The following is a 27796-nucleotide window of genomic DNA, read 5'->3' as shown; positions in this document are numbered from 1 at the left end:
ATACCTTCATAGCGTGGACCACAGCCTCTGGTTTCTGAACACAGGGCAGGTAGCCTGTTACCGGGGTTGACTCACTGGTGGGGAGGCGACCAACCGTGCCCTGAGAGAGGAGAAAGACCGAGTTAGTCTGGTGGGGAGGTGACCATTCGTGTCTGCTATTCCAAACTATTTGTAATTGCTTGAAGTTACTTACTGTATAGGTAAGGCCTAACCACAAAAGTAAAATTCATTTTGTTCCTTCCCTTATTTTGTAGGTGAAACCCACCGTGTGAGATGTGTTAGCAGAACTGCTGTGCTGGGCCAGGTATGGGTTCTATTCCTTGCTGGGTAAGGCTTTTGTATAAGTAAAGGTTTTGGACAGTGCAGAGAAACACACAGCTCCAGGTGGTGTTTACTATTCATATGATTGTTGAGACCTGGCTCAGTTCCCTGCATAATCAGCCTGTTTTAGGTCTTCCAGTACAGGGAGAGAGAAATACTGTCAGAAACCATGGCCTGTAGGATAACACACTGTCAGAAACTATGGTCTGTAGGATAACACACTGTCAGAAACTATGGTCCGTAGGATAACACACTGTCAGAAACTATGGTCCGTAGGATAACATACTGTCAGAAACTATGGTCCGTAGGTTAACATACTGTCAGAAACTATGGTCCGTAGGATAACACACTGTCAGAAACTATGGTCCGTAGGATAACACACTGTCAGAAACTATGGTCCGTAGGATAACACACTGTCAGAAACTATGGTCCGTAGGATAACACACTGTCAGAAACTATGGTCCGTAGGATAACATACTGTCAGAAACTATGGTCCGTAGGATAACACACTGTCAGAAACTATGGTCCGTAGGATAACATACTGTCAGAAACTATGGTCCGTCGGATAACACACTGTCAGAAACTATGGTCCGTAGGATAACACACTGTCAGAAACTATGGTCCGTAGGTTAACACACTGTCAGAAACTATGGTCCGTAGGTTAACACACTGTCAGAAACTATGGTCCGTAGGATAACACACTGTCAGAAACTATGGTCCGTAGGTTAACACACTGTCAGAAACTATGGTCCGTAGGTTAACACACTGTCAGAAACTATGGTCCGTAGGTTAACACACTGTCAGAAACTATGGTCCATAGGATAACACACTGTCAGAAACTATGGTCCGTAGGTTAACACACTGTCAGAAACTATGGTCCGTAGGTTAACACACTGTCAGAAACTATGGTCCGTAGGTTAACACACTGTCAGAAACTATGGTCCGTAGGTTAACATACTGTCAGAAACTATGGTCCGTAGGATAACACACTGTCAGAAACTATGGTCCGTAGGTTAACACACTGTCAGAAACTATGGGATACAGTGTTAAAACGAGGAATAGGAGCGGACTATCTAGTGTCGGCGTGAATGAAATGAAGGCAGTGTTGTCTCACTAAAACACACACGCTTGCACGATGCATGCACACTCACACACAACCTGACCTGAAAGTGGAAGTGGGGCAGAACAAAGAGAGAGCAGAGGGCCAACTAAATATAAAACCATGATGATGCTGATGGGAGAAGAAGCCATCCTAATAACTAACTATTAACTAAGAGAGAACAGGAAGTTCAGAATCATCTCTCTCTCGCTCTGTCTCTGTGTCTCTGTGCGTGTGTTCCACTAAGGCCATCTCTTACGCTTGGATGAACACATCAGAAGCCAGCCAATCAATCACAGTACAGACCATAATGAGATGGAGACGCGGAGAAGTCATGACAACTGGACCAAAACAAGATGCACGGTTAAGGGCTGGCCTTAGGCACGATACAGCCCTTAGCCGTGGTATATTGGCCTTATACCACAAACCCCCGAGGTGCCCTATTCCACAACCCCCCGAGGTGACCTATTCCACAACCCCCCAGGTGCCCTATTCCACAAACCCCCGAGGTGCACTATTCCACAAACCCCCGAGGTGCCCTATTCCACAAACCCCCGAGGTCCCTATTCCACAAACCCCCGAGGTGCCCTATTCCACAAACCCCCGAGGTGCCCTATTCCACAAACCCCCGAGGTGCCCTATTCCACAAACCCCCGAGGTGCCCTATTCCACAACCCCCCGAGGTGCCCTATTCCACAAACCCCTGAGGTGCCCTATTCCACAAACCCCCGAGGTGCCCTATTCCACAAACCCCCGAGGTGCCCTATTCCACAAACCCCCTGAGGTGCCCTATTCCACAAACCCCCCAGGTGCCCTATTCCACAAACCCCCGAGGTGCCCTATTCCACAAACCCCAGATGTGCCCTATTCCACAAACCCCCCAATTGCCCAATTCCACAAACCCCAGAGGTGCTTATTCCACAAACCCATGAGGTGCCTTATTCCACAAACCCCAGAGGTGCCTTATTCCACAAACCCCCGAGGTGCCCTATTCCACAAACCCCCGAGGTGCCTTATTCCACAAACCCCTGAGGTGCCTTATTCCACAAACCCCCGTGGTACCTTATTCCACAAAGCCTGAGGTGCCTTATTCCACAAAGCCCGAGGTGCCTTATTCCACAAACCCCCGAGGTGCCTTATTCCACAAACCCCTGAGGTGCCTTATTCCACAAACCCCTGAGGTGCCTTATTCCACAAACCCCTGAGGTGCCTTATTCCACAAACCCCTGAGGTGCCTTATTCCACAAACCCCTGAGGTGCCTTATTCCACAAACCCCTGAGGTGCCTTATTCCACAAAGCCTGAGGTGCCTTATTCCACAAACCCCTGAGGTGCCTTATTCCACAAACCCCCGAGGTGCCTTATTCCACAAACCCCTGAGGTGCCTTATTCCACAAACCCCTTAGGTGCCTTATTCCACAAACCCCTGAGGGGCCTTATTCCACAAACCCCCGAGGTGCCTTATTCCACAAACCCCCGTGGTACCTTATTCCACAAACCCCGGAGGTAACTTATTGCTATTATAAACTAGTTATGAACATAATAAGATATACTACGGATTTCAGCCAATCAGCATTCAGGGCTCGAACCACACAGTTTATAATAGAACATATAGTTCTGTATGTAGGGCCTTTGGACTGCGTCTTAGGTCTAGCTGTATGTAGGGCCTTGGGACTGTGTCTAATTCATTTCATAGTACATGATTCAGTTGAAACAGGCTCTGGGGAGACAGAAGCCTAAAGGCCTGGAGAGCCCGTGGTTTAAACTGGGTGGTTGTGATGTTAGAGAGAGAGTGGGAGAAAGACATGCAAGAGGATAGCTGTAAGAACAGCAGTGGGTAGATGTCTGTTTATAGTTAGTAAAGAGGTGTGTATGTGTGTGTGTGTGTGTGTGTCTGTGTGTGTGTTCTCACGTTGTGCAGTGCATCTTGGCGTCGTGGCAGGGATGACAGCTGAGACTCAGAGTGGTACAGGGTCATCCCCTTCCTCAGGACACGCAGGTCCCCTGGGTTACACTGCTGTTGGGGAGACAGAGAGAGATTATCACACACTGTTCAATATCCACATCACAGCCCCGATACCCTACCAACACACTGTCAATACCCACATCACAGCCCCCAGAACCTACCAACAGACTGTTCAATATCCACATCACAGCCCCCAGACCCTACCAACACACTGTTCAATACCCACATCACAGCCCCCAGAACCTACCAACACACTGTTCAATACCCACATCACATCCCCCAGAACCTATCAACACACTGTTCAATACCCTCATCACAGCCCTCAGAACCTACCAACACACTGTTCAATACCCACATCACAGCCCCCAGAACCTACCAACACACTGTTCAATACCCTCATCACAGCCCCCAGAACCTACCAACACACTGTTCAATACCCACATCACAGCCCTCAGAACCTACCAACACACTGTTCAATATCCACATCACAGCCCCCAGAACCTACCAACACACTGTTCAATACCCTCATCACAGCCCCCAGAACCTACCAACACACTGTTCAATACCCACATCACAGCCCTCAGAACCTACCAACACACTGTCAATACCCACATCACAGCCCCCAGAACCTACCAACAGACTGTTCAATATCCACATCACAGCCCCCATACCCTACCAACAGACTGTTCAATACCCTCATCACAGCCCCCAGAACCTACCAACACACTGTTCAATACCCACATCACAGCCCCCAGAACCTACCAACACACTGTTCAATACCCACATCACAGTCCTCAGAACCTACCAACACACTGTTCAATATCCACATCACAGCCCCTACCAACACACTGTTCAATACCCACATCACAGCCCCCAGAACCTACCAACACACTGTTCAATACCCACATCACATCCCCCAGAACCTATCAACACACTGTTCAATACCCTCATCACCGCCCTCAGAACCTACCAACACACTGTTTAATATCCACATCACAGCCCTCAGAACCTACCAACAGACTGTTCAATATCCACATCACAGCCCCGATACCCTACCAACACACTGTCAATACCCACATCACAGCCCCCAGAACCTACCAACAGACTGTTCAATATCCACATCACAGCCCCCATACCCTACCAACAGACTGTTCAATACCCACATCACAGCCCCCAGAACCTACCAACACACTGTTCAATATCCACATCACAACCCACAGAACCTACCAACACACTGTTCAATATCCACATCACAGCCCCCAGAACCTACCAACACACTGTTCAATATCCACATCACAGCCCCCAGAACCTACCAACACACTGTTCAATATCCACATCACAGCCCCCAGACCCTACCAACACACTGTTCAATACCCACATCACAGCCCCCAGAACCTACCAACACACTGTTCAATACCCACATCACATCACAGCCCCCAGAACCTATCAACACACTGTTCAATATCCACATCACAGCCCCCAGAACCTACCAACACACTGTTCAATACCCACATCACAGCCCCCAGAACCTACCAACACACTGTTCAATACCCACATCACATCCCCCAGAACCTACCAACACACTGTTCAATACCCACATCACAGCCCTCAGAACCTACCAACACACTGTTCAATATCCACATCACAGCCCCCAGAACCTACCAACACACTGTTCAATACCCACATCACATCACAGCCCCCATACCCTATCAACACACTGTTCAATACCCACATCACATCCCCCAGAACCTACCAACACACTGTTCAATACCCACATCACATCCCCCAGAACCTACCAACACACTGTTGTGCACAGGGATAGGAGGCCAAAAATGTCTCATATGGAAATATTCTGAAATGCTGTCCTCTATGAAGAGTCCTCTACGTGTTCTCTCATATTCATAAAGATCACAGGTCCCTGGGCGTTCTAACTAGCCATCCACCCATCTGTCTGTCTGTAGGGAGAATCGCCAATGTTTCTTATGACATTTCCAGAGTCACGCACGTCCAGCACGTTGTGTGTGTGGTCACGTGATGGCTGGAAGAACCTTGTAAACCTAGCTATAAATATCACAGTGAGCGGTTTGTGTGTTTGTGTATGTGTCGCATCTGGTGCAGAACACAACGACACGCACTCCAGAGAGACAATTAGCACTCCATCACTGCACCGCTGGCTCATGCTGCTTCACATTCCCCATCCATCACTCCTCTAGCATTCCCCATCCATCACTCCTCTAGCATTCCCCATCCATCACTCCTCTAGCATTCCCCATCCATCACTCCTCTAGCATTCCCCATCCATCACTCCTCTAGCATTCCCCATCCATCACTCCTCTAGCATTCCCCATCCATCACTCCTCTAGCATTCCCCATCCATCACTCCTCTAGCATTCCCCATCCATCACTCCTCTAGCATTCCCCATCCATCACTCCTCTAGCATTCCCCATCCATCACTCCTCTAGCATTCCCCATCCCTCCTCTAGCATTCCCCATCACTCCTCTAGCATTCCCCATCCCTCCTCTAGCATTCCCCATCCCTCCTCTAGCATTCCCCATCCCTCCTCTAGCATTCCCCATCCCTCCTCTAGCATTCCCCATCCCTCCTCTAGCATTCCCCATCCCTCCTCTAGCATTCCCCATCACTCCTCTAGTATTCCCCATCACTCCTCTAGTATTCCCCATCACTCCTCTATCATTCCCCATCCCTCCTCTAGCATTCCCCATCCCTCCTCTAGCATTCCCCATCCCTCCTTTAGCATTCCCCATCCCTCCTCTAGCATTCCCCATCCCTCCTCTAGCATTCCCCATCCCTCCTCTAGCATTCCCCATCACTCCTCTAGTATTCCCCATCACTCCTCTAGTATTCCCCATCACTCCTCTAGCATTCCCCATCCATCACTCCTCTAGCATTTCCCATCACATCACTCCTCCAGCATTCCCCCATCACTCCTATAACATTCCCCCATCACTCCTATAACATTCCCCCATCAGTCTTTAACCATTCCTCCTTGCTCTTCTTCCATCCTACCATTTACTCCTCCAGTATTACCCCATCAGTCTTTAACCATTCCTCTTAGCTCCTCTCACATTTTAACATTACATCACACCCCTCCGCCTCATTTCTTTATCTCTCCCTTGGCTCCCAGGAATCCCACGTCTTTTCTCGGCTTAAACACATTGGTATTATGCTTTAGATAATAAAACAAACTTCCCAACTTCCACTTCTGAATCTTATGCTGCTGATAGAGACAAACAGAACTATACACCATTGGTCTGTAAGACAGACTGGCATCTCCTCATGGCAACAGCCCTGTTGCCCATCCATCACAATGTCCTGAGAGGTGACTGGAAGACCGGGAGTTATCCTGTCTGAGTTTTGATAATGAGGGGGCGACGTGGAACAGGTGACCATGACACACTAGGACAGTCCTCTCCTCTTCTCCTGTTCACTCTTACCAGATTGTTGAACTACTCAGGCCGACTCAGCCAGAGTAACACTACACAGGTCTGTGTAAAGACTGTTGAACTACTCAGGCCGACTCAGTCAGAGTAACACTACACCGGTCTGTGTAAAGACTGTTGAACTACTCAGGCCGACTCAGCCAGAGTAACACTACACAGGTCTGTCTAAAGACTGTTGAACTACTCAGGCCGACTCAGCCAGAGTAACACTACACCGGTCTGTGTAAAGACTGTTGAACTACTCAGACCGACTCAGCCAGAGCAACACTACACAGGTCTGTCTAAAGACTGCTGAACTACTCAGGCCGACTCAGCCAGAGTAACACTACACAGGTCTGTGTAAAGACTGTTGAACTACTCAGACCGACTCAGCCAGAGTAACACTACACCGGTCTGTCTAAAGACTGTTGAACTACTCAGACCGACTCAGCCAGAGTAACACTACACAGGTCGGTGTAAAGACTGTTGAACTACTCAGACCGACTCAGCCAGAATAACACTACACCGGTCTGTGTAAAGACTGTTGAACTACTCAGGCCGACTCAGCCCGAGTAACACTACACAGGTCTGTCTAAAGTGGACCATGTGCAGAAGGACAGTGAACAAGGGGACTGTTATAATAAACACACTTCAATACTCAAGTAGACAGAAGTCACTTCAAAAATGATTTAAGTACTTTTGAAGTAGTTTTCAGGCCAGTGTTTTTGTATATGTTAAATAAGGGGTATGTAGACTTCTTTCTATTGTGTCTAGGTCTTTCCACTGTTGTGTCTCGGTCTTTCCACTGTTGTGTCTAGGTCTTTCCACTGTTGTGTCTAGGTCTTTCCACTTTTGTGTCTCGGTCTTTCCACTGTTGTGTCTCGGTCTTTGCACTGTTGTGTCTAGGTCTTTCCACTGTTGTGTCTCGGTCTTTCCACTGTTGTGTCTAGGTCTTTCCACTGTTGTGTCTAGGTCTTTCCACTGTTGTGTCTAGGTCTTTCCACTGTTGTGTCTAGGTCTTTCCACTGCTGTGTCTAGGTCTTTCCACTGTTGTGTCTCGGTCTTTCCACTGTTGTGTCTAGGTCTTTCCACTGTTGTGTCTCGGTCTTTCCACTATTGTGTCTCGGTCTTTCCACTGTTGTGTCTAGGTCTTTCCACTGTTGTGTCTCGGTCTTTCCACTGTTGTGTCTAGGTCTTTCCACTGTTGTGTCTAGGTCTTTCCACTGTTGTGTCTAGGTCTTTCCACTGTTGTGTCTAGGTCTTTCCACTGTTGTGTCTAGGTCTTTCCACTGTTGTGTCTAGGTCTTTCCACTGTTGTGTCTAGGTCTTTCCACTGTTGTGTCTAAGTCTTTCCACTGTTGTGTCTCGGTCTTTCCACTGTTGTGTCTCGGTCTTTCCACTGTTGTGTCTCGGTCTTTCCACTGTTGTGTCTAGGTCTTTCCACTGTTGTGTCTAGGTCTTTCCACTGTTGTGTCTAAGTCTTTCCACTGTTGTGTCTAGGTCTTTCCACTGTTGTGTCTAGGTCTTTCCACTGTTGTGTCTTTCCACTGTTGTGTCTAAGTCTTTCCACTGTTGTGTCTAGGTCTTTCCACTGTTGTGTCTTTCCACTGTTGTGTCTAGGTCTTTCCACTGTTGTGTCTCGGTCTTTCCACTGTTGTGTCTTTCCACTGTTGTGTCTAGGTCTTTCCACTGTTGTGTCTAAGTCTTTCCACTGTTGTGTCTTTCCACTGTTGTGTCTAAGTCTTTCCACTGTTGTGTCTAAGTCTTTCCACTGTTGTGTCTAGGTCTTTCCACTGTTGTGTCTAGGTCTTTCCACTGTTGTGTCTAGGTCTTTCCACTGTTGTGTCTCGGTCTTTCCACTGTTGTGTCTCGGTCTTTCCACTGTTGTGTCTAAGTTTCCACTGTTGTGTCTCGGTCTTTCCACTGTTGTGTCTCGGTCTTTCCACTGTTGTGTCTAAGTCTTTCCACTGTTGTGTCTTTCCACTGTTGTGTCTAGGTCTTTCCACTGTTGTGTCTAGGTCTTCCCACTGTTGTGTCTAGGTCTTTCCACTGTTGTGTCTAGGTCTTTCCACTGTTGTGTCTAGGTCTTTCCACTGTTGTGTCTAGGTCTTTCCACTGTTGTGTCTAAGTCTTTCCACTGTTGTGTCTAAGTCTTTCCACTGTTGTGTCTAGGTCTTTCCACTGTTGTGTCTAGGTCTTTCCACTGTTGTGTCTAGGTCTTTCCACTGTTGTGTCTAGGTCTTTCCACTGTTGTGTCTAGGTCTTTCCACTGTTGTGTCTAGGTCTTTCCACTGTTGTGTCTAGGTCTTTCCACTGTTGTGTCTAAGTCTTTCCACTGTTGTGTCTCGGTCTTTCCACTGTTGTGTCTCGGTCTTTCCACTGTTGTGTCTCGGTCTTTCCACTGTTGTGTCTAGGTCTTTCCACTGTTGTGTCTAGGTCTTTCCACTGTTGTGTCTAAGTCTTTCCACTGTTGTGTCTAGGTCTTTCCACTGTTGTGTCTAGGTCTTTCCACTGTTGTGTCTTTCCACTGTTGTGTCTAAGTCTTTCCACTGTTGTGTCTAGGTCTTTCCACTGTTGTGTCTTTCCACTGTTGTGTCTAGGTCTTTCCACTGTTGTGTCTCGGTCTTTCCACTGTTGTGTCTTTCCACTGTTGTGTCTAGGTCTTTCCACTGTTGTGTCTAAGTCTTTCCACTGTTGTGTCTTTCCACTGTTGTGTCTAAGTCTTTCCACTGTTGTGTCTAAGTCTTTCCACTGTTGTGTCTAGGTCTTTCCACTGTTGTGTCTAGGTCTTTCCACTGTTGTCTCTAGGTCTTTCCACTGTTGTGTCTCGGTCTTTCCACTGTTGTGTCTCGGTCTTTCCACTGTTGTGTCTAAGTCTTTCCACTGTTGTGTCTCGGTCTTTCCACTGTTGTGTCTCGGTCTTTCCACTGTTGTGTCTAAGTCTTTCCACTGTTGTGTCTAGGTCTTTCCACTGTTGTGTCTAGGTCTTCCCACTGTTGTGTCTAGGTCTTTCCACTGTTGTGTCTAGGTCTTTCCACTGTTGTGTCTAGGTCTTTCCACTGTTGTGTCTAGGTCTTTCCACTGTTGTGTCTAAGTCTTTCCACTGTTGTGTCTAAGTCTTTCCACTGTTGTGTCTAGGTCTTTCCACTGTTGTGTCTAGGTCTTTCCACTGTTGTGTCTAGGTCTTTCCACTGTTGTGTCTAGGTCTTTCCACTGTTGTGTCTAGGTCTTTCCACTGTTGTGTCTAGGTCTTTCCACTGTTGTGTCTAGGTCTTTCCACTGTTGTGTCTAAGTCTTCCACTGTTGTGTCTAGGTCTTTCCACTGTTGTGTCTCGGTCCACTGTTGTGTCTCGGTCTTTCCACTGTTGTGTCTCGGTCTTTCCACTGTTGTGTCTCGGTCTTTCCACTGTTGTGTCTAGGTCTTTCCACTGTTGTGTCTAGGTCTTTCCACTGTTGTGTCTAAGTCTTTCCACTGTTGTGTCTAGGTCTTTCCACTGTTGTGTCTAGGTCTTTCCACTGTTGTGTCTTTCCACTGTTGTGTCTAAGTCTTTCCACTGTTGTGTCTAGGTCTTTCCACTGTGTGTGTCTTTCCACTGTTGTGTCTAGGTCTTTCCACTGTTGTTGTCTCGGTCTTTCCACTGTTGTGTCTTTCCACTGTTGTGTCTAGGTCTTTCCACTGTTGTGTCTAAGTCTTTCCACTGTTGTGTCTTTCCACTGTTGTGTCTAAGTCTTTCCACTGTTGTGTCTAAGTCTTTCCACTGTTGTGTCTAGGTCTTTCCACTGTTGTGTCTAGGTCTTTCCACTGTTGTGTCTAGGTCTTTCCACTGTTGTGTCTCGGTCTTTCCACTGTTGTGTCTCGGTCTTTCCACTGTTGTGTCTAAGTCTTTCCACTGTTGTGTCTCGGTCTTTCCACTGTTGTGTCTCGGTCTTTCCACTGTTGTGTCTAAGTCTTTCCACTGTTGTGTCTAGGTCTTTCCACTGTTGTGTCTAGGTCTTCCCACTGTTGTGTCTAGGTCTTTCCACTGTTGTGTCTAGGTCTTTCCACTGTTGTGTCTCGGTCTTTCCACTGTTGTGTCTCGGTCTTTCCACTGTTGTGTCTAAGTCTTTCCACTGTTGTGTCTCGGTCTTTCCACTGTTGTGTCTCGGTCTTTCCACTGTTGTGTCTAAGTCTTTCCACTGTTGTGTCTAGGTCTTTCCACTGTTGTGTCTAGGTCTTTCCACTGTTGTGTCTAGGTCTTTCCACTGTTGTGTCTAGGTCTTTCCACTGTTGTGTCTTTCCACTGTTGTGGTCTTTCCACTGTTGTGTCTAGGTCTTTCCACTGTTGTGTCTTTCCAAGTCTTTCCACTGTTGTGTCTTTCCACTGTTGTGTCTAGGTCTTTCCACTGTTGTGTCTAGGTCTTTCCACTGTTGTGTCTTTCCACTGTTGTGGTCTTTCCACTGTTGTGTCTGTCTTTCCACTGTTGTGGTCTTTCCACTGTTGTGTCTAGGTCTTTCCACTGTTGTGTCTAGGTCTTTCCACTGTTGTGTCTAAGTCTTTCCACTGTTGTGTCTCGGTCTTTCCACTGTTGTGTCTCGGTCTTTCCACTGTTGTGTCTAAGTCTTTCCACTGTTGTGTCTGTCTTTCCAGGTCTTTCCACTGTTGTGTGTCTTTCCACTGTTGTGTCTAGGTCTTTCCACTGTTGTGTCTAGGTCTTTCCACTGTTGTGTCTAGGTCTTTCCACTGTTGTGTCTAGGTCTTTCCACTGTTGTGTCTCGGTCTTTCCACTGTTGTGTCTCGGTCTTTCCACTGTTGTGTCTAAGTTTCCACTGTTGTGTCTCGGTCTTTCCACTGTTGTGTCTCGGTCTTTCCACTGTTGTGTCTAAGTCTTTCCACTGTTGTGTCTAGGTCTTTCCACTGTTGTGTCTAGGTCTTTCCACTGTTGTGTCTAGGTCTTTCCACTGTTGTGTCTAGGTCTTTCCACTGTTGTGTCTAGGTCTTTCCACTGTTGTGTCTAGGTCTTTCCACTGTTGTGTCTAGGTCTTTCCACTGTTGTGTCTAAGTCTTTCCACTGTTGTGTCTAAGTCTTTCCACTGTTGTGTCTAGGTCTTTCCACTGTTGTGTCTAGGTCTTTCCACTGTTGTGTCTAGGTCTTTCCACTGTTGTGTCTTTCTCGGTCTTTCCACTGTTGTGTCTAAGTCTTTCCACTGTTGTGTCTAGGTCTTTCCACTGTTGTGTCTCGGTCTTTCCACTGTTGTGTCTAAGTCTTTCCACTGTTGTGTCTAGGTCTTTCCACTGTTGTGTCTAGGTCTTTCCACTGTTGTGTCTAAGTCTTTCCACTGTTGTGTCTAGGTCTTTCCACTGTTGTGTCTAGGTCTTTCCACTGTTGTGTCTAGGTCTTTCCACTGTTGTGTCTAGGTCTTTCCACTGTTGTGTCTAAGTCTTTCCACTGTTGTGTCTAGGTCTTTCCACTGTTGTGTCTAGGTCTTTCCACTGTTGTGTCTAGGTCTTTCCACTGTTGTGTCTAAGTCTTTCCACTGTTGTGTCTAGGTCTTTCCACTGTTGTGTCTAGGTCTTTCCACTGTTGTGTCTAGGTCTTTCCACTGTTGTGTCTAAGTCTTTCCACTGTTGTGTCTAGGTCTTTCCACTGTTGTGTCTAAGTCTTTCCACTGTTGTGTCTAGGTCTTTCCACTGTTGTGTCTAAGTCTTTCCACTGTTGTGTCTAGGTCTTCCCACTGTTGTGTCTCGGTCTTTCCACTGTTGTGTCTAAGTCTTTCCACTGTTGTGTCTAAGTCTTTCCACTGTTGTGTCTAGGTCTTTCCACTGTTGTGTCTAAGTCTTTCCACTGTTGTGTCTCCACGGTCTTTCCACTGTTGTGTCTAAGTCTTTCCACTGTTGTGTCTAGGTCTTTCCACTGTTGTGTCTAGGTCTTTCCACTGTTGTGTCTCGGTCTTTCCACTGTTGTGTCTAGGTCTTTCCACTGTTGTGTCTCGGTCTTTCCACTGTTGTGTCTAGGTCTTTCCACTGTTGTGTCTAAGTCTTTCCACTGTTGTGTCTAAGTCTTCCCACTGTTGTGTCTAAGTCTTTCCACTGTTGTGTCTCGGTCTTTCCACTGTTGTGTCTAGGTCTTTCCACTGTTGTGTCTAAGTCTTTCCACTGTTGTGTCTAGGTCTTTCCACTGTTGTGTCTAGGTCTTTCCACTGTTGTGTCTAGGTCTTTCCACTGTTGTGTCTAGGTCTTTCCACTGTTGTGTCTAGGTCTTTCCACTGTTGTGTCTAGGTCTTTCCACTGTTGTGTCTAAGTCTTTCCACTGTTGAGTCTAAGTCTTTCCACTGTTGTGTCTAGGTCTTCCCACTGTTGTGTCTAGGTCTTCCCACTGTTGTGTCTAGGTCTTTCCACTGTTGTGTCTAAGTCTTTCCACTGTTGTGTCTAGGTCTTTCCACTGTTGTGTCTCCACTGTTGTGTCTTTCCACTGTTGTGTCTAAGTCTTTCCACTGTTGTGTCTCGGTCTTTCCACTGTTGTGTCTCGGTCTTTCCACTGTTGTGTCTAAGTCTTTCCACTGTTGTGTCTAGGTCTTTCCACTGTTGTGTCTAGGTCTTCCCACTGTTGTGTCTAGGTCTTTCCACTGTTGTGTCTAAGTCTTTCCACTGTTGTGTCTAGGTCTTTCCACTGTTGTGTCTCGGTCTTTCCACTGTTGTGTCTAAGTCTTTCCACTGTTGTGTCTAAGTCTTTCCACTGTTGTGTCTAAGTCTTTCCACTGTTGTGTCTAGGTCTTTCCACTGTTGTGTCTAGGTCTTTCCACTGTTGTGTCTAGGTCTTTCCACTGTTGTGTCTAGGTCTTTCCACTGTTGTGTCTAGGTCTTTCCACTGTTGTGTCTCGGTCTTTCCACTGTTGTGTCTAAGTCTTTCCACTGTTGTGTCTAGGTCTTTCCACTGTTGTGTCTAAGTCTTTCCACTGTTGTGTCTAGGTCTTTCCACTGTTGTGTCTCGGTCTTTCCACTGTTGTGTCTAAGTCTTTCCACTGTTGTGTCTAGGTCTTTCCACTGTTGTGTCTAGGTCTTCCCACTGTTGTGTCTAAGTCTTTCCACTGTTGTGTCTAGGTCTTTCCACTGTTGTGTCTAGGTCTTCCCACTGTTGTGTCTAAGTCTTTCCACTGTTGTGTCTAGGTCTTTCCACTGTTGTGTCTAGGTCTTTCCACTGTTGTGTCTAAGTCTTTCCACTGTTGTGTCTAGGTCTTTCCACTGTTGCGTCTAAGTCTTTCCACTGTTGTGTCTAGGTCTTTCCACTGTTGTGTCTAAGTCTTTCCACTGTTGTGTCTCGGTCTTTCCACTGTTGTGTCTAAGTCTTTCCACTGTTGTGTCTCGGTCTTTCCACTGTTGTGTCTAAGTCTTTCCACTGTTGTGTCTAGGTCTTTCCACTGTTGTGTCTAAGTCTTTCCACTGTTGTGTCTCGGTCTTTCCACTGTTGTGTCTAAGTCTTTCCACTGTTGTGTCTAGGTCTTTCCACTGTTGTGTCTCGGTCTTTCCACTGTTGTGTCTAGGTCTTTCCACTGTTGTGTCTAGGTCTTTCCACTGTTGTGTCTCGGTCTTTCCACTGTTGTGTCTAGGTCTTTCCACTGTTGTGTCTAAGTCTTTCCACTGTTGTGTCTAAGTCTTCCCACTGTTGTGTCTAAGTCTTTCCACTGTTGTGTCTCGGTCTTTCCACTGTTGTGTCTAGGTCTTTCCACTGTTGTGTCTAGGTCTTCCCACTGTTGTGTCTCGGTCTTTCCACTGTTGTGTCTAAGTCTTTCCACTGTTGTGTCTAAGTCTTTCCACTGTTGTGTCTAGGTCTTTCCACTGTTGTGTCTAAGTCTTTCCACTGTTGTGTCTCGGTCTTTCCACTGTTGTGTCTAAGTCTTTCCACTGTTGTGTCTAGGTCTTTCCACTGTTGTGTCTCGGTCTTTCCACTGTTGTGTCTAGGTCTTTCCACTGTTGTGTCTAGGTCTTTCCACTGTTGTGTCTCGGTCTTTCCACTGTTGTGTCTAGGTCTTTCCACTGTTGTGTCTAAGTCTTTCCACTGTTGTGTCTAAGTCTTCCCACTGTTGTGTCTAAGTCTTTCCACTGTTGTGTCTCGGTCTTTCCACTGTTGTGTCTCGGTCTTTCCACTGTTGTGTCTAAGTCTTTCCACTGTTGTGTCTAAGTCTTTCCACTGTTGTGTCTAAGTCTTTCCACTGTTGTGTCTAGCCCACAGCATAATCCTTCTTTACAAAGTTTAAAGTGTAAATCCAGCCAGTTTGGAGGGTCAACATTCCATTCTAATGCTCTTATTGTTTCCTTCACAATCAACTACGTTTCACTGCTTCACCTTCACAAAACTGAGACGTTAGGAAATATCTCCACAGAACAGGGAAGGAAGAAATATCTCCACAGAACAGGGAAGGAGGAAATATCTCCACAGAACAGGGATGGAAGAAATATCTTCACAGAACAGGGATGGAATAAATATCTCCACAGAACAGGGATGGAAGAAATATCTCCACAGAACAGAGAAGGAAGAAATATCTCCACAGAACAGGGAAGGAAGAAATATCTCCACAGAACAGGGAAGGAAGAAATATCTCAACAAGAACCAACCAAATATCCAAATATCACAGATGATTGTGAAATAGACACAAATTACTTATTTGAAATTAATGACAGGCACACAAAAAAGTCACTTTTTTGCACTACACAATTTTGTATATAGTGAATTTCAAATCACAGAAAGTCAGTAGGTTATTAAGATAAACGATAGGAGACAACTTTAGCATTTTATCTAATTAGCTACTTTGCAACTACTTAGCATGTTAGCTAACCCTTCCCCTAACCCTCACCTTAAACCTTTAACCTAAGTCCTAACCCAAACCTTAACCCTATAAAGCTACAATATGTAACTTTTTGGGCGACCTGATAGACCCTTATTTCTCATTGAAAGCAAGTCTACGAAGGGATAGCTCTGTTTTATGTGTACTATTTCTATGCTTCCTGTTCTTAAGTTTAGTTTTTGTGTCTTTTACTTTTGGTTCTGTATAATAGCTTCAAACAGATGAAACTACAATATTGTTTATGGAGAAGATATTTCACAGCGGTTTAGATGACACTATGATTCTCTACACAATGACTGCTTGTTTTGTCACATAAACTGAAATTAGGCGAACTAAACTCAGCAAAAAAAGAAACGTCATCTCACTGTCAACTGCGTTTATTTTCAGCAAACTTAACATGTGTAAATATTTGTATGAACACAACAAGATTCAACAACTGAGACAAACTGAACAAGTTCCACAGACACGTGACTAACAGAAATGGAATAATGTGTCCCTGAACAAAGGGGGGGGGGGGTCAAAATCAAAGGTAACAGTCAATATCTGGTGCATTAAGTACTGCAGTGTATCACCTCCTCATGGACTGCACCAGATTTGCCCGTTCTTGCTGTGAGACGTTTCCCCACTCTTTCACCAAGGCACCTGCAAGTTCCCGGACATTCCTGGGAGGAGTGGCCCTAGCCCTCACCCTCCGATTCAACAGGTCCCAGCCGTGCTCAATGGGATAGAGATCAGGGCTCTTCGCTTGGCCATGGTAGAACACTGACATTCCTGTCTTGCAGGAAATCAGGCACAGAACGAGCAGTATGGCTGGTGGCATTGTCATGCTGGAGCGTCATGTCAGGATGAGCCTGCAGGAAGGATACCACATGAGGGAGGAGGATGTCTTCCCTGTAACGCACAGCGTTGAGATTGCCTGCAATGACAACAAGCTCAGTCCGATGATGCTGTGACACACCGCCCCAGACCATGATGGACCCTCCACCTCCAAATCGATCCCGCTGCAGAGTACAGGTCTCGTTGTAACGCTCATTCCTTCGATGATAAACGAAAATCCGACCATCACCCCTGGTGAGACAAAACCGCGACTCGTTAGTGAAGAGCAGTTTTTGCCAGTCCTGTCTGGTCCAGCGACAGTGGGTTTGTGCCCATAGGCGACATTGTTGCAGGTGATATCTGGTGTGGACCTGCCTTACAACGAGGCCTACAAGCCATCAGTCCAGCCTCTCTCAGCCTATTGCAGACAGTCTGAGCACTGATGGAGGGATTGTGCATTCCTAGTGTAACTCAGGCAGTTGTTGTTGCCATCCTGTACCTGTCCCGCAGGTGTGATGTTCAGATGTACTGATCCTGTGCAGGTGTTGTTACACGTGTTCTTCCACGGCGAGGATGATCAGCTGTCCATCCTGTCTCTCTGTAGCTCTGTCTTAGGTGTATCACAGTACGGACATTGCAATTTATTGCCCTGGCCACATCTGCAGTCCTCATGCCTCCTTGCAGCATGCCTAAGGCATGTTTACGCAGATGATCAGGGACCCTGGGAATCGTTCTTTTGGTGTTTTTCAGAGTCAGTAGAAAGGCCTCTTTAGTGTCCTAAGTTTTCATAACTGTGATCTTAATTGCCTACCTACCGTCTGTAAGCTGTTAGTGTCTTAACAACCGTTTCACAGGTGCATGTCCATTAATTGTTTATGGTTCATTGAAGCATGGCAAACTGTGTTTACAATTAATATCTGTGAAGTTATTTTGATTTTTACGAATTATCTTTGAAAGACAGGGTCCTGAAAAAGGTACGTTACTTTTAGTTTATTAGAATTTTAGCAAACATGTAATGGTGGAACGATTTCTGCATCGTGTACCTTTTTAACAATTTTTTTTTTTTTTTACTCATTTAGCAGATGCTCTTCTCCAGAGGAACTTACAGAAGTGAGTGCATACATTTTAATGTTTGTTTGCACTGGTCCCCCATGGAAATTCAAACCACAACCCTGGCATTGCAAGTGCCATGCTCTACCAACTGAGCCACACGGGACAACTAAGCTAGCATGTAACCTAACCTTAACCCCTAACCTTAACGCCTATCCTAGCTAACGTTAGCCACCTAGCTAGCTAGCTAGCTAACATGAACCACCTAGCTAGCTAGCTAACATGAACCATCTAGCTAGCTAGCTAACATGAACCACCTAGCTAGCTAGCTAACATGAACCACCTAGCTAGCTAGCTAACATGAACCACCTAGCTAGCTAGCTAACATGAACCACCTAGCTAGCTAGCTAACATTAACCACAACAAATGGGAAATGTAATGCACATGAAATGCGTTGTGGTGGAAATTGTGTAATACTCACAGAAAAGTGTGCCAGTCGCGAATTTCAAATAAGTAATTTGTGTCTGTTTCACAATTTTCAGCAGATATGCGTCAGTTCCTTTCTCCATCTCGAGATCTCACATTTCACCAAGTTCGATATAGAAAGCTAAAATTCCTCAATATCATCAGATTAACAACAGATCAACAAAATCAACAACAACACATAAACAACATCAACAACAACAGATCAACAACAGGACGTTCATAAAACATTCAGAACGTGTTCATTTTCTTGCTTACATACACCAGTTGTCAGTCATGCATTAATGATGTCTGGTTCTCTACCTGAGTTCGCTGTGTCGCCCTCATTCAGCCACCAGACGGTCCTACAGCCTGGGACAAGCAATCTGCTGTGCTGTTTATACTTCACAACACACTGTAGCATATCACTCACCTCCCAGGCCTCAATACAACACACTGTAGCATATCACTCACCTCCCAGGCCTCAATACAATACACTGTAGCATATCACTCACCTCCCAGGCCTCAATACAACACACTGTAGCATATCACTCACCTCCCAGGCCTCAATACAACACACTGTAGCATATCACTCACCTCCCAGGCCTCAATACAATACGTACCACACACCAACAGAGCTGCATGCTATAGCGTCTTGATAGTGATTTGGCTGAACATGACGCCAACGTGTAAGCTGACAGGTGTGAAAGGCCCATCACCAGAGAAAAGAATAGCAGCGTAGAGTTGGAGTGAGAGAGTTACCTTGTTTCTCTGTTTCTGTGAGAAACTATATCTGCTACAGGCCTGAATGTGAGAGGACGGCTGACCGGTTGTTTTGTGTGACATCGAGGTCATAGGTCATTGTAAAGCAAAGTAAACACATAACAGATGGCAACACTATGTCTGGCTATGTAGGAGGATAGTAACTGTGATGATCACAAAGCAGAGATATACATTATCTTACCAAAACGTCTCTAAAGGAAAGTTAATATCAGGTGTCCTTATGGAAAAGGTCATGGAGGACAATCTTTAGCACCTACTTATTAATTGACTCGAAGTATTGTGTCAGTGGTTCCAGCCCACACACTTTGCCAACATAATAATCTGAAGGAAGATCACTGGGAAAATAAGTGCTAAAAATAAATAGATCCCAATTAAATGTATATTTAAATCGCTTTTATGTCTTCAAAGACGATGCTTGAGTTGGTTTATCGCTACGGTGCTTTTGCACTGGCGTGAACTGAGCCTCACGTAATAGAATAAATAGCATACTGTGCTTCAGTGTATCGAGCCATACAATTTAAAGCAGAGATCATCCAACTAGATTCAGCCGCAGGATGATTTGTTCTTCAGAGGATGGTCAGGGGGTCGGAAACATAATGACAAATCATTTGCAGACTGAAGCCTAAACAGATATTTGATTAAAACAGTTTCAAATCTTACATTTGTATACGATCATATAGATTCTCTAATATGTGTGGGAATACTTTGGAACAAATTTCCAAAATTAAAATCCCTTGGAGCTGATATCCTGGTGGTACAATAATAATAAAAAATATACATCCTTATTTTTTGCTCAGAAAACTTGGGGCCAAATAAAATCACGTTGGGGCCACCTGTTGGGGAAACCTGATTTTAAAGGGGGGAAAAAATGAGAAAACAAAGTGAAAATATTTCATGTTTATATGGCTGAGGAAGGTTTTAGGATCGATTACCTATTGGTTCAACAGGTTTTAGGATTGATTACCTATTGGTTCAAAAGGTTTTAGGATCGATTACCTATTGGTTCAAAAGGTTTTAGGATCGATTACCTATTGGTTCAACAGGTTTTAGGATCGATTACCTATTGGTTCAAAAGGTTTTAGGATCGATTACCTATTGGTTCAACAGGTTTTAGGATCGATTACCTATTGGTTCAACAGGTTTTAGGATCGATTACCTATTGGTTCAAAAGGTTTTTAGGATCGATTACCTATTGGTTCAACAGGTTTTAGGATCGATTACCTATTGGTTCAAAAGGTTTTTAGGATCGATTACCTATTGGTTCAACAGGTTTTAGGATTGATTACCTATTGGTTCAAAAGGTTTTAGGATCGATTACCTATTGGTTCAAAAGGTTTTAGGATCGATTACCTATTGGTTCAAAAGGTTTTTAGGATCGATTACCTATTGGTTCAAAAGGTTTTAGGATCGATTACCTATTGGTTCAAAAGGTTTTATGATCGATTACCTATTGGTGCAACAGGTTTTAGGATTGATTACCTATTGGTTCAAAAGGTTTTAGGATCGATTACCTATTGGTTTAAAAGGTTTTATGATCGATTACCTATTGGTTCAAAAGGTTTTAGGATCGATTACCTATTGGTTCAAAAGGTTTTAGGATCGATTACCTATTGGTTCAAAAGGTTTTAGGATCGATTACCTATTGGTTCAACAGGTTTTAGGATCGATTACCTATTGGTTCAAAAGGTTTTAGGATCGATTACTTATTGGTTCAAAAGGTTTTAGGATCGATTACCTATTGGTTCAACAGGTTTTAGGATCGATTACCTATTGGTTCAAAAGGTTTTAGGATCGATTACCTATTGGTTCAACAGGTTTTAGGATCGATTACCTATTGGTTCAACAGGTTTTAGGATCGATTACCTATTGGTTCAAAAGGTTTTAGGATCGATTACCTATTGGTTCAAAAGGTTTTAGGATCGATTACCTATTGGTTCAACAGGTTTTAGGATCGATTACCTATTGGTTCAAAAGGTTTTAGGATCGATTACCTATTGGTTCAACAGGTTTTAAGATCGATTACCTATTGGTTCAACAGGTTTTAGGATCGATTACCTATTGGTTCAAAAGGTTTTAGGATTGATTACCTATTGGTTCAAAAGGTTTTAGGATCGATTACCTATTGGTTCAACAGGTTTTTAGGATCGGTTACCTATTGGTTCAAAAGGTTTTAGGATCGATTACCTATTGGTTCAAAAGGTTTTAGGATCGATTACCTATTGGTTCAACAGGTTTTTAGGATCGGTTACCTATTGGTTCAAAAGGTTTTAGGATCGATTACCTATTGGTTCAAAAGGTTTTAGGATCGATTACCTATTGGTTCAAAAGGTTTTAGGATCGATTACCTATTGGTTCAAAATGTTTTAGGATCGATTACCTATTGGTTCAAAAGGTTTTAGGATCGATTACCTATTGCTTCAACAGGTTTTAGGATCGATTACCTATTGGTTCAACAGCTTTTAGGATTGATTACCTATTGGTTCAAAAGGTTTTAGGATCGATTACCTATTGGTTCAAAAGGTTTTAGGATCGATTACCTATTGGTTCAAAAGGTTTTAGGATCGATTACCTATTGGTTCAACAGGTTTTAGGATCGATTACCTATTGGTTCAACAGGTTTTAGGATCGATTACCTATTGGTTCAACAGGTTTTAGGATCGATTACCTATTGGTTCAACAGGTTTTTAGGATCGATTACCTATTGGTTCAACAGGTTTTAGGATCGATTACCTATTGGTTCAACAGGTTTTTTTAGGATCGATTACCTATTGGTTCAACAGGTTTTAGGATCGATTACCTATTGGTTCAACAGGTTTTTAGGATCGATTACCTATTGGTTCAAAAGGTTTTAGGATCGATTACCTATTGGTTCAAAAGGTTTTAGGATCGATTACCTATTGGTTCAAAAGGTTTTTAGACCTCGGCTTACAGTACGTACGACAAGACAACACATAAAGCTGCAATATGTTACTTTTAAGGCGACCCGACCAAATTCACATAAAACTGTGAGTTAAGATCTCAAGTCCAAGAAGCTGTGTTCTATACACGCACATTTCTATGCTTCCCGTTCTTAAGTTTCGTTTTTTGCATCGTTTCCATTTTCGGTTTCGTACACCAGCTTTGAACAGCTGAAAATACAATATTTTTCGTTATTGAAAATATATTTCACAGCGGTTTAGAAATTAGGCGAAGTCAAACAATTCAAATTTTTGTGATCAGGAAATGGCAGAGCGATTTCTGCATATTGCACCTTTGTCTTGTTCACTAGCCTTGTGTGTGTCTCTCGTCTTGATATAGCTGACATACTGTATACAGTGCATTCAGAAAGTATTCAGACACCTTCACTTTTTCCACATTTTGTTACATTACATCCTTATTCTAAAATGGATGAAATAGTTTTTTTCCCTCATCAATCTACACACAATACCCTACAATGACAAAGAAACAACTTTTTGTTGTTGTTGCACATTACAAAATTAAAAAAATTATAATATCAGATTTACATAAGTATTCAGACCCCTTTACTCAGTACTTTGTTGAAGCACCTTGACAGAAATTACATCCTCAAGTCTTCTTGGGTATGATGCAGCAAGCTTGGCACACCTGTATTTGGGGAGTTTCTCCCATTCTTCTCTGTAGATCCTCTCAAGCTCTGTCAGGTTGGATGGGGAGAATCGCTGCACAGCTATTTTCAGGTCTCTGCAGAGATGTTAGATTGGGTTCTGGCTCTGGCTGGGCCACGTAAGGACATTCATAGGCTTGTCCCGAAGCCACTCCTGCATTGTTTTGGCTGTGTGCTTATGGTCGTTGTCCTGCTGGAAGGTGAACCTTCGCCCCCAGTCTGAGGTCTGGAGCAGGTTTTCATCAAGGATCTCTCTGTACTTTGCTCTGTTCATCTTTCCCTCGATCCAGACTATTCTCCGAGTCCCTGCCGCTGAAAAACACCCCCACAGCATGATGCTGCCACCACCGTGCTTCACCGTAGGAATGGTGGCAGGTTTCCTCCAGACGTGACGCTTGGCATTCAGGCCAAAGAGTTCAATCTTGGTTTCATCAGACCAGAGAATCTTGTTTCTCTTGGTCTGAGAGTCTTTATGTCACAATTGGCAAACGGCAAGGGGCTGTCATGACGGCCTACCGGGGAACAGTGGGTTAACTGCCTTGTTTAGGGGCAAAACGACAGATTTCTACCATGTCAGCTCGAGGACTCGATCCAGCAACCTTTCAGTTACTGGCACAATGCTCTAACCACTAGACTACCTGCCGCTCATTAATGAGGATTTTATTTTATTTAATCCAGTTTAGAATAAGGCAGTACCGTAACAAAATGTGGAAAAAGTCATGCGGTCTGAATACTTTCCGAATGCCCTTTTAGCCGACATTTCGACAGGTCCCTCCCCTCTCCCTATAGAGACTTTTTTCCCCTCTCCCTATAGAGTCTTTCTTCCCCTCTCCCTATAGAGACTTTTTTCCCCTCTCCCTATAGATCCTTTCTTCCCCTCTCCCTATAGATCCTTTCTTCCCCTCTCCCTATAGAGACTTTTTTCCCCTCTCCCTATAGAGTCTTTCTTCCCCTCTCCCTATAGAGCCTTTCTTCCCCTCTCTCTATAGAGGCTTTCTTCCCCTCTCCCTATAGATCCTTTCTTCCCCTCTCCCTATAGAGCCTTTCTTCCCCTCTCCCTATAGATCCTTTCTTCCCCTCTCAATATAGAGCCTTTCTTCCCCTCTCCCTATAGAGCCATTCTTCCCCTCTCCCTATAGAGCCTTTCTTCCCCTCTCCCTATAGATCCTTTCTTCCCCTCTCCCTATAGAGCCTTTCTTCCACTCTCCCTATAGATCCTTTCTTCCCCTCTCCCTATAGAGCCGTTCTTCCCCTCTCCCTATAGATCCTTTCTTCCCCTCTCCCTATAGAGCCTTTCTTCCCCTCTCCCTATAGAGCCTTTCTTCCCCTCTCCCTATAGAGCCTTTCTTCCCCTCTCCCTATAGAGCCGTTCTTCCCCTCTCCCTATAGAGCCTTTCTTCCCCTCTCCCTATAGAGCCTTTCTTCCCCTCTCCCTATAGAGCCTTTCTTCCCCTCTCCCTATAGAGCCGTTCTTCCCCTCTCCCTATAGAGCCTTTCTTCCCCTCTCCCTATAGAGCCTTTCTTCCCCTCTCCCTATAGAGCCGTTCTTCCCCTCTCCCTATAGAGCCTTTCTTCCCCTCTCCCTATAGATCCTTTCTTCCCCTCTCCCTATAGAGCCGTTCTTCCCCTCTCCCTATAGAGCCTTTCTTCCCCTCTCCCTATAGATCCTTTCTTCCCCTCTCCCTATAGAGCCGTTCTTCCCCTCTCCCTATAGAGCCTTTCTTCCCCTCTCCCTATAGATCCTTTCTTCCCCTCTCCCTATAGAGCCGTTCTTCCCCTCTCCCTATAGAGCCTTTCTTCCCCTCTCCCTATAGATCCTTTCTTCCCCTCTCCCTATAGAGCCGTTCTTCCCCTCTCCCTATAGAGCCTTTCTTCCCCTCTCCCTATAGATCCTTTCTTCCCCTCTCCCTATAGAGCCGTTCTTCCCCTCTCCCTATAGAGCCTTTCTTCCCCTCTCCCTATAGATCCTTTCTTCCCCTCTCCCTATAGAGCCGTTCTTCCCCTCTCCCTATAGAGCCTTTCTTCCCCTCTCCCTATAGATCCTTTCTTCCCCTCTCCCTATAGAGCCTTTCTTCCCCTCTCCCTATAGAGCCTTTCTTCCCCTCTCCCTATAGAGCCTTTCTTCCCCTCTCCCTATAGATCCTTTCTTCCCCTCTCCCTATAAAGCCGTTCTTCCCCTCTCCCTATAGATCCTTTCTTCCCCTCTCCCTATAGAGCCTTTCTCCCCTCTCCCTATAGAGCCTTTCTTCCCCTCTCCCAAAACCTGAAAGGTAACAGGTGAACTCCTGGTGAACTGGAAGAGCCTCCATCTCCCCATTTACCCTCCTGACAAATTCCATGTCATAGGAAGGTCACGCAGAGAGAAGACGGCAACGCTGTCACTGTCTGCTTCTCAAATGGCCCCCTATTCCCTGTGAGTCCTGGCCCAAAGTAGTGCACTACACAGGGTGCCATTTGGGACGCTGTCACTGTCTGCTTCTCAAATGGCTCCCTATTCCCTATGAGTCCTGGCCCAAAGTAGTGCACTACACAGGGTGCCATTTGGGACGCTGTCACTGTCTGCTTCTCAAATGGCTCCCTATTCCCTATGAGTCCTGGCCCAAAGTAGTGCACTACACAGGGTGCCATTTGGGATGCTGTCACTCTGTCGCAGAACTCCTCTCCATCTCATCTCTGTTCTAAGCCTTGGGGGCGACATCACATCATGGCTCTGTTCTGTGGCTGGCTGTCTTACAGCTCCGGCATGAATTAAACATGGATAAACACATTCTCCACCCTTCAGTTCAGACGTACGGCTCAGTGCATTGTGAGTGGGAAAGACTTCAGAGTGTTGTTGTGAGAGGGTGGGTTGAGGAGAGACTACATCGTGTTGTTGTGAGAGGGTGGGTTGAGGAGAGACTACATCGTGTTGTTGTGAGAGGGTGGGTTGAGGAGAGACTACAGTGTGTTGTTGTGAGAGGGTGGGTTGAGGAGAGACTTCAGCGTGTTGTTGTGAGAGGGTGGGTTGAGGAGAGACTACAGCGTGTTGTTGTGAGAGGGTGGGTTGAGGAGAGACTTCAGCGTGTTGTTGTGAGAGGGTGGGTTGAGGAGAGACTACAGCGTGTTGTTGTGAGAGGGTGGGTTGAGGAGAGACTTCAGCGTGTTGTTGTGAGAGGGTGGGTTGAGGAGAGACTTCAGCGTGTTGTTGTGAGAGGGTGGGTTGAGGAGAGACTTCAGCGTGTTGTTGTGAGAGGGTGGGTTGAGGAGAGACTACAGCGTGTTGTGGTGAGAGGGTGAATTGAGGAGAGACTACATCGTGTTGTTGTGAGAGGGTGGGTTGAGGAGAGACTACAGTGTGTTGTGGTGAGAGGGTGGGTTGAGGAGAGACTACATCGTGTTGTTGTGAGAGGGTGGGTTGAGGAGAGACTACAGTGTGTTGTTGTGAGAGGGTGGGTTGAGGAGAGACTACATCGTGTTGTGGTGAGAGGGTGGGTTGAGGAGAGACTACAGCGTGTTGTTGTGAGAGGGTGGGTTGAGGAGAGACTACAGCGTGTTGTGGTGAGAGGGTGGGTTGAGGAGAGACTACATCGTGTTGTTGTGAGAGGGTGGGTTGAGGAGAGACTTCAGTGTGTTGTTGTGAGAGGGTGGGTTGAGGAGAGACTACAGCGTGTTGTGGTGAGAGGGTGGGTTGAGGAGAGACTACAGCGTGTTGTTGTGAGAGGGTGGGTTGAGGAGAGACTACAGTGTGTTGTTGTGAGAGGGTGGGTTGAGGAGAGACTTCAGCGTTTTGTTGTGAGAGGGTGGGTTGAGGAGAGACTACAGTGTGTTGTGGTGAGAGGGTGGGTTGAGGAGAGACTACATCGTGTTGTTGTGAGAGGGTGGGTTGAGGAGAGACTACAGTGTGTTGTTGTGAGAGGGTGGTTTGAGGAGAGACTACAGCGTGTTGTTGTGAGAGGGTGGGTTGAGGAGAGACTACAGCGTGTTGTGGTGAGAGGGTGGGTTGAGGAGAGACTACATCGTGTTGTTGTGAGAGGGTGGGTTGAGGAGAGACTTCAGTGTGTTGTTGTGAGAGGGTGGGTTGAGGAGAGACTACAGCGTGTTGTGGTGAGAGGGTGGGTTGAGGAGAGACTACAGCGTGTTGTTGTGAGAGGGTGGGTTGAGGAGAGACTACAGCGTGTTGTGGTGAAAGGGTGGGTTGAGGAGAGACTACAGATTGTTGTTGTGAGAGGGTGGGTTGAGGAGAGACTACATCGTGTTGTTGTGAGAGGGTAGGTTGAGGAGAGACTACAGCGTGTTGTTGTGAGAGGGTGGGTTGAGGAGAGACTACAGTGTGTTGTTGTGAGAGGGTGGGTTGAGGAGAGACTTCAGCGTGTTGTTGTGAGAGGGTGGGTTGAGGAGAGACTACAGTGTGTTGTTGTGAGAGGGTGGGTTGAGGAGAGACTACAGTGTGTTGTTGTGAGAGGGTGGGTTGAGGAGAGACTACATCGTGTTGTTGTGAGAGGGTGGGTTGAGGAGAGACTACAGTGTGTTGTTGTGAGAGGTTGGGTTGAGGAGAGACTACAGTGTGTTGTTGTGAGAGGGTGGGTTGAGGAGAGACTTCAGCGTTTTGTTGTGAGAGGGTGGGTTGAGGAGAGACTTCAGCGTGTTGTGGTGAGAGGGTGGGTTGAGGAGAGACTTCAGCGTGTTGTTGTGAGAGGGTGGGTTGAGGAGAGACCTCAAAAATACAATTTTGTCCTTGTGGGTGCTTATGAATTCAATAATGAAAAGAAAACTCTCTTTTAAATCACTAAGGCGTACTGTGTGTGTGTGTGTGTGTGTGTGTGTGTGTGTGTGTGTGTGTGTGTGTGTGTGTGTGTGTGTGTGTGTGTGTGTGTGTGTGTGTGTGTGTGTGTGTGTGTGTGTGTGTGACCATCACCTGAGTTAAAAGCTTGTTGTTGTCGTCTTCCAATATCCTCATCTTGATCTCCAGCTGTCTGATGTAGTTAGAGGAGGAGGAGTCTAAAAACGAGAGAAAGCAAAGGGAAGAGGAAGATGAGAGAAAATGATGAAGATGAGGGAGATGAGGATGAGAATAAAGGGGATGAGAGGAAAATATGAAGATGAGGAGGATGAAGATGAGGAGGATGAGAGAAGAGGGGGATGAGAGGAAAATATGAAGATGAGGAGGATGAAGATGAGGAAGATGAGAGAAGAGGGGGATGAGAGGAAAATATGAAGATGAGGAGGATGAAGATGAGGAGGATGAAGATGAAGAGGATGAGAGAAGAGGGGGATGAGAGGAAAATATGAAGATGAGGAGGATGAAGATGAGGAGGATGAGAGAAGAGGGAGATGAGAGGAAAGGATGTAGCGGAGTAGAGATTATATTTCTTTAATTACTTGGTTGTTTTCCTACAGCCCGACAGATAACGTGTTCATTTTCTAAACAAATGACAG

General features: G+C 45.6%; 1 protein-coding gene across 2 annotated transcripts in view; it reads right to left on the bottom strand.

The window, feature by feature from the left end:
• LOC139407386 (coiled-coil domain-containing protein 85C-A-like) overlaps window positions 1-27796 on the bottom strand; it is a 116649-nt gene that overhangs the window by 2947 nt on the left and 85906 nt on the right. Inside the window, exons 2-4 of one of the 2 annotated variants that reach the window (XM_071151128.1) lie at window positions 27276-27358; window positions 3332-3436; window positions 5-100 (exon numbers count right to left, since the gene is read on the bottom strand). In XM_071151128.1, coding sequence (XP_071007229.1) covers window positions 5-100; window positions 3332-3436; window positions 27276-27358 — 284 coding nt within the window. The remainder of the gene's footprint in view (window positions 1-4; window positions 101-3331; window positions 3437-27275; window positions 27359-27796) is intronic. The other variant, XM_071151129.1, reaches the window with a different exon arrangement.

Source organism: Oncorhynchus clarkii, chromosome 4 (genome assembly GCF_045791955.1).
Source record: "Oncorhynchus clarkii lewisi isolate Uvic-CL-2024 chromosome 4, UVic_Ocla_1.0, whole genome shotgun sequence".
In the NCBI taxonomy this organism is placed as follows: domain Eukaryota; kingdom Metazoa; phylum Chordata; class Actinopteri; order Salmoniformes; family Salmonidae; genus Oncorhynchus; species Oncorhynchus clarkii.
This window is presented reverse-complemented; position numbering and strand designations above follow the sequence as displayed.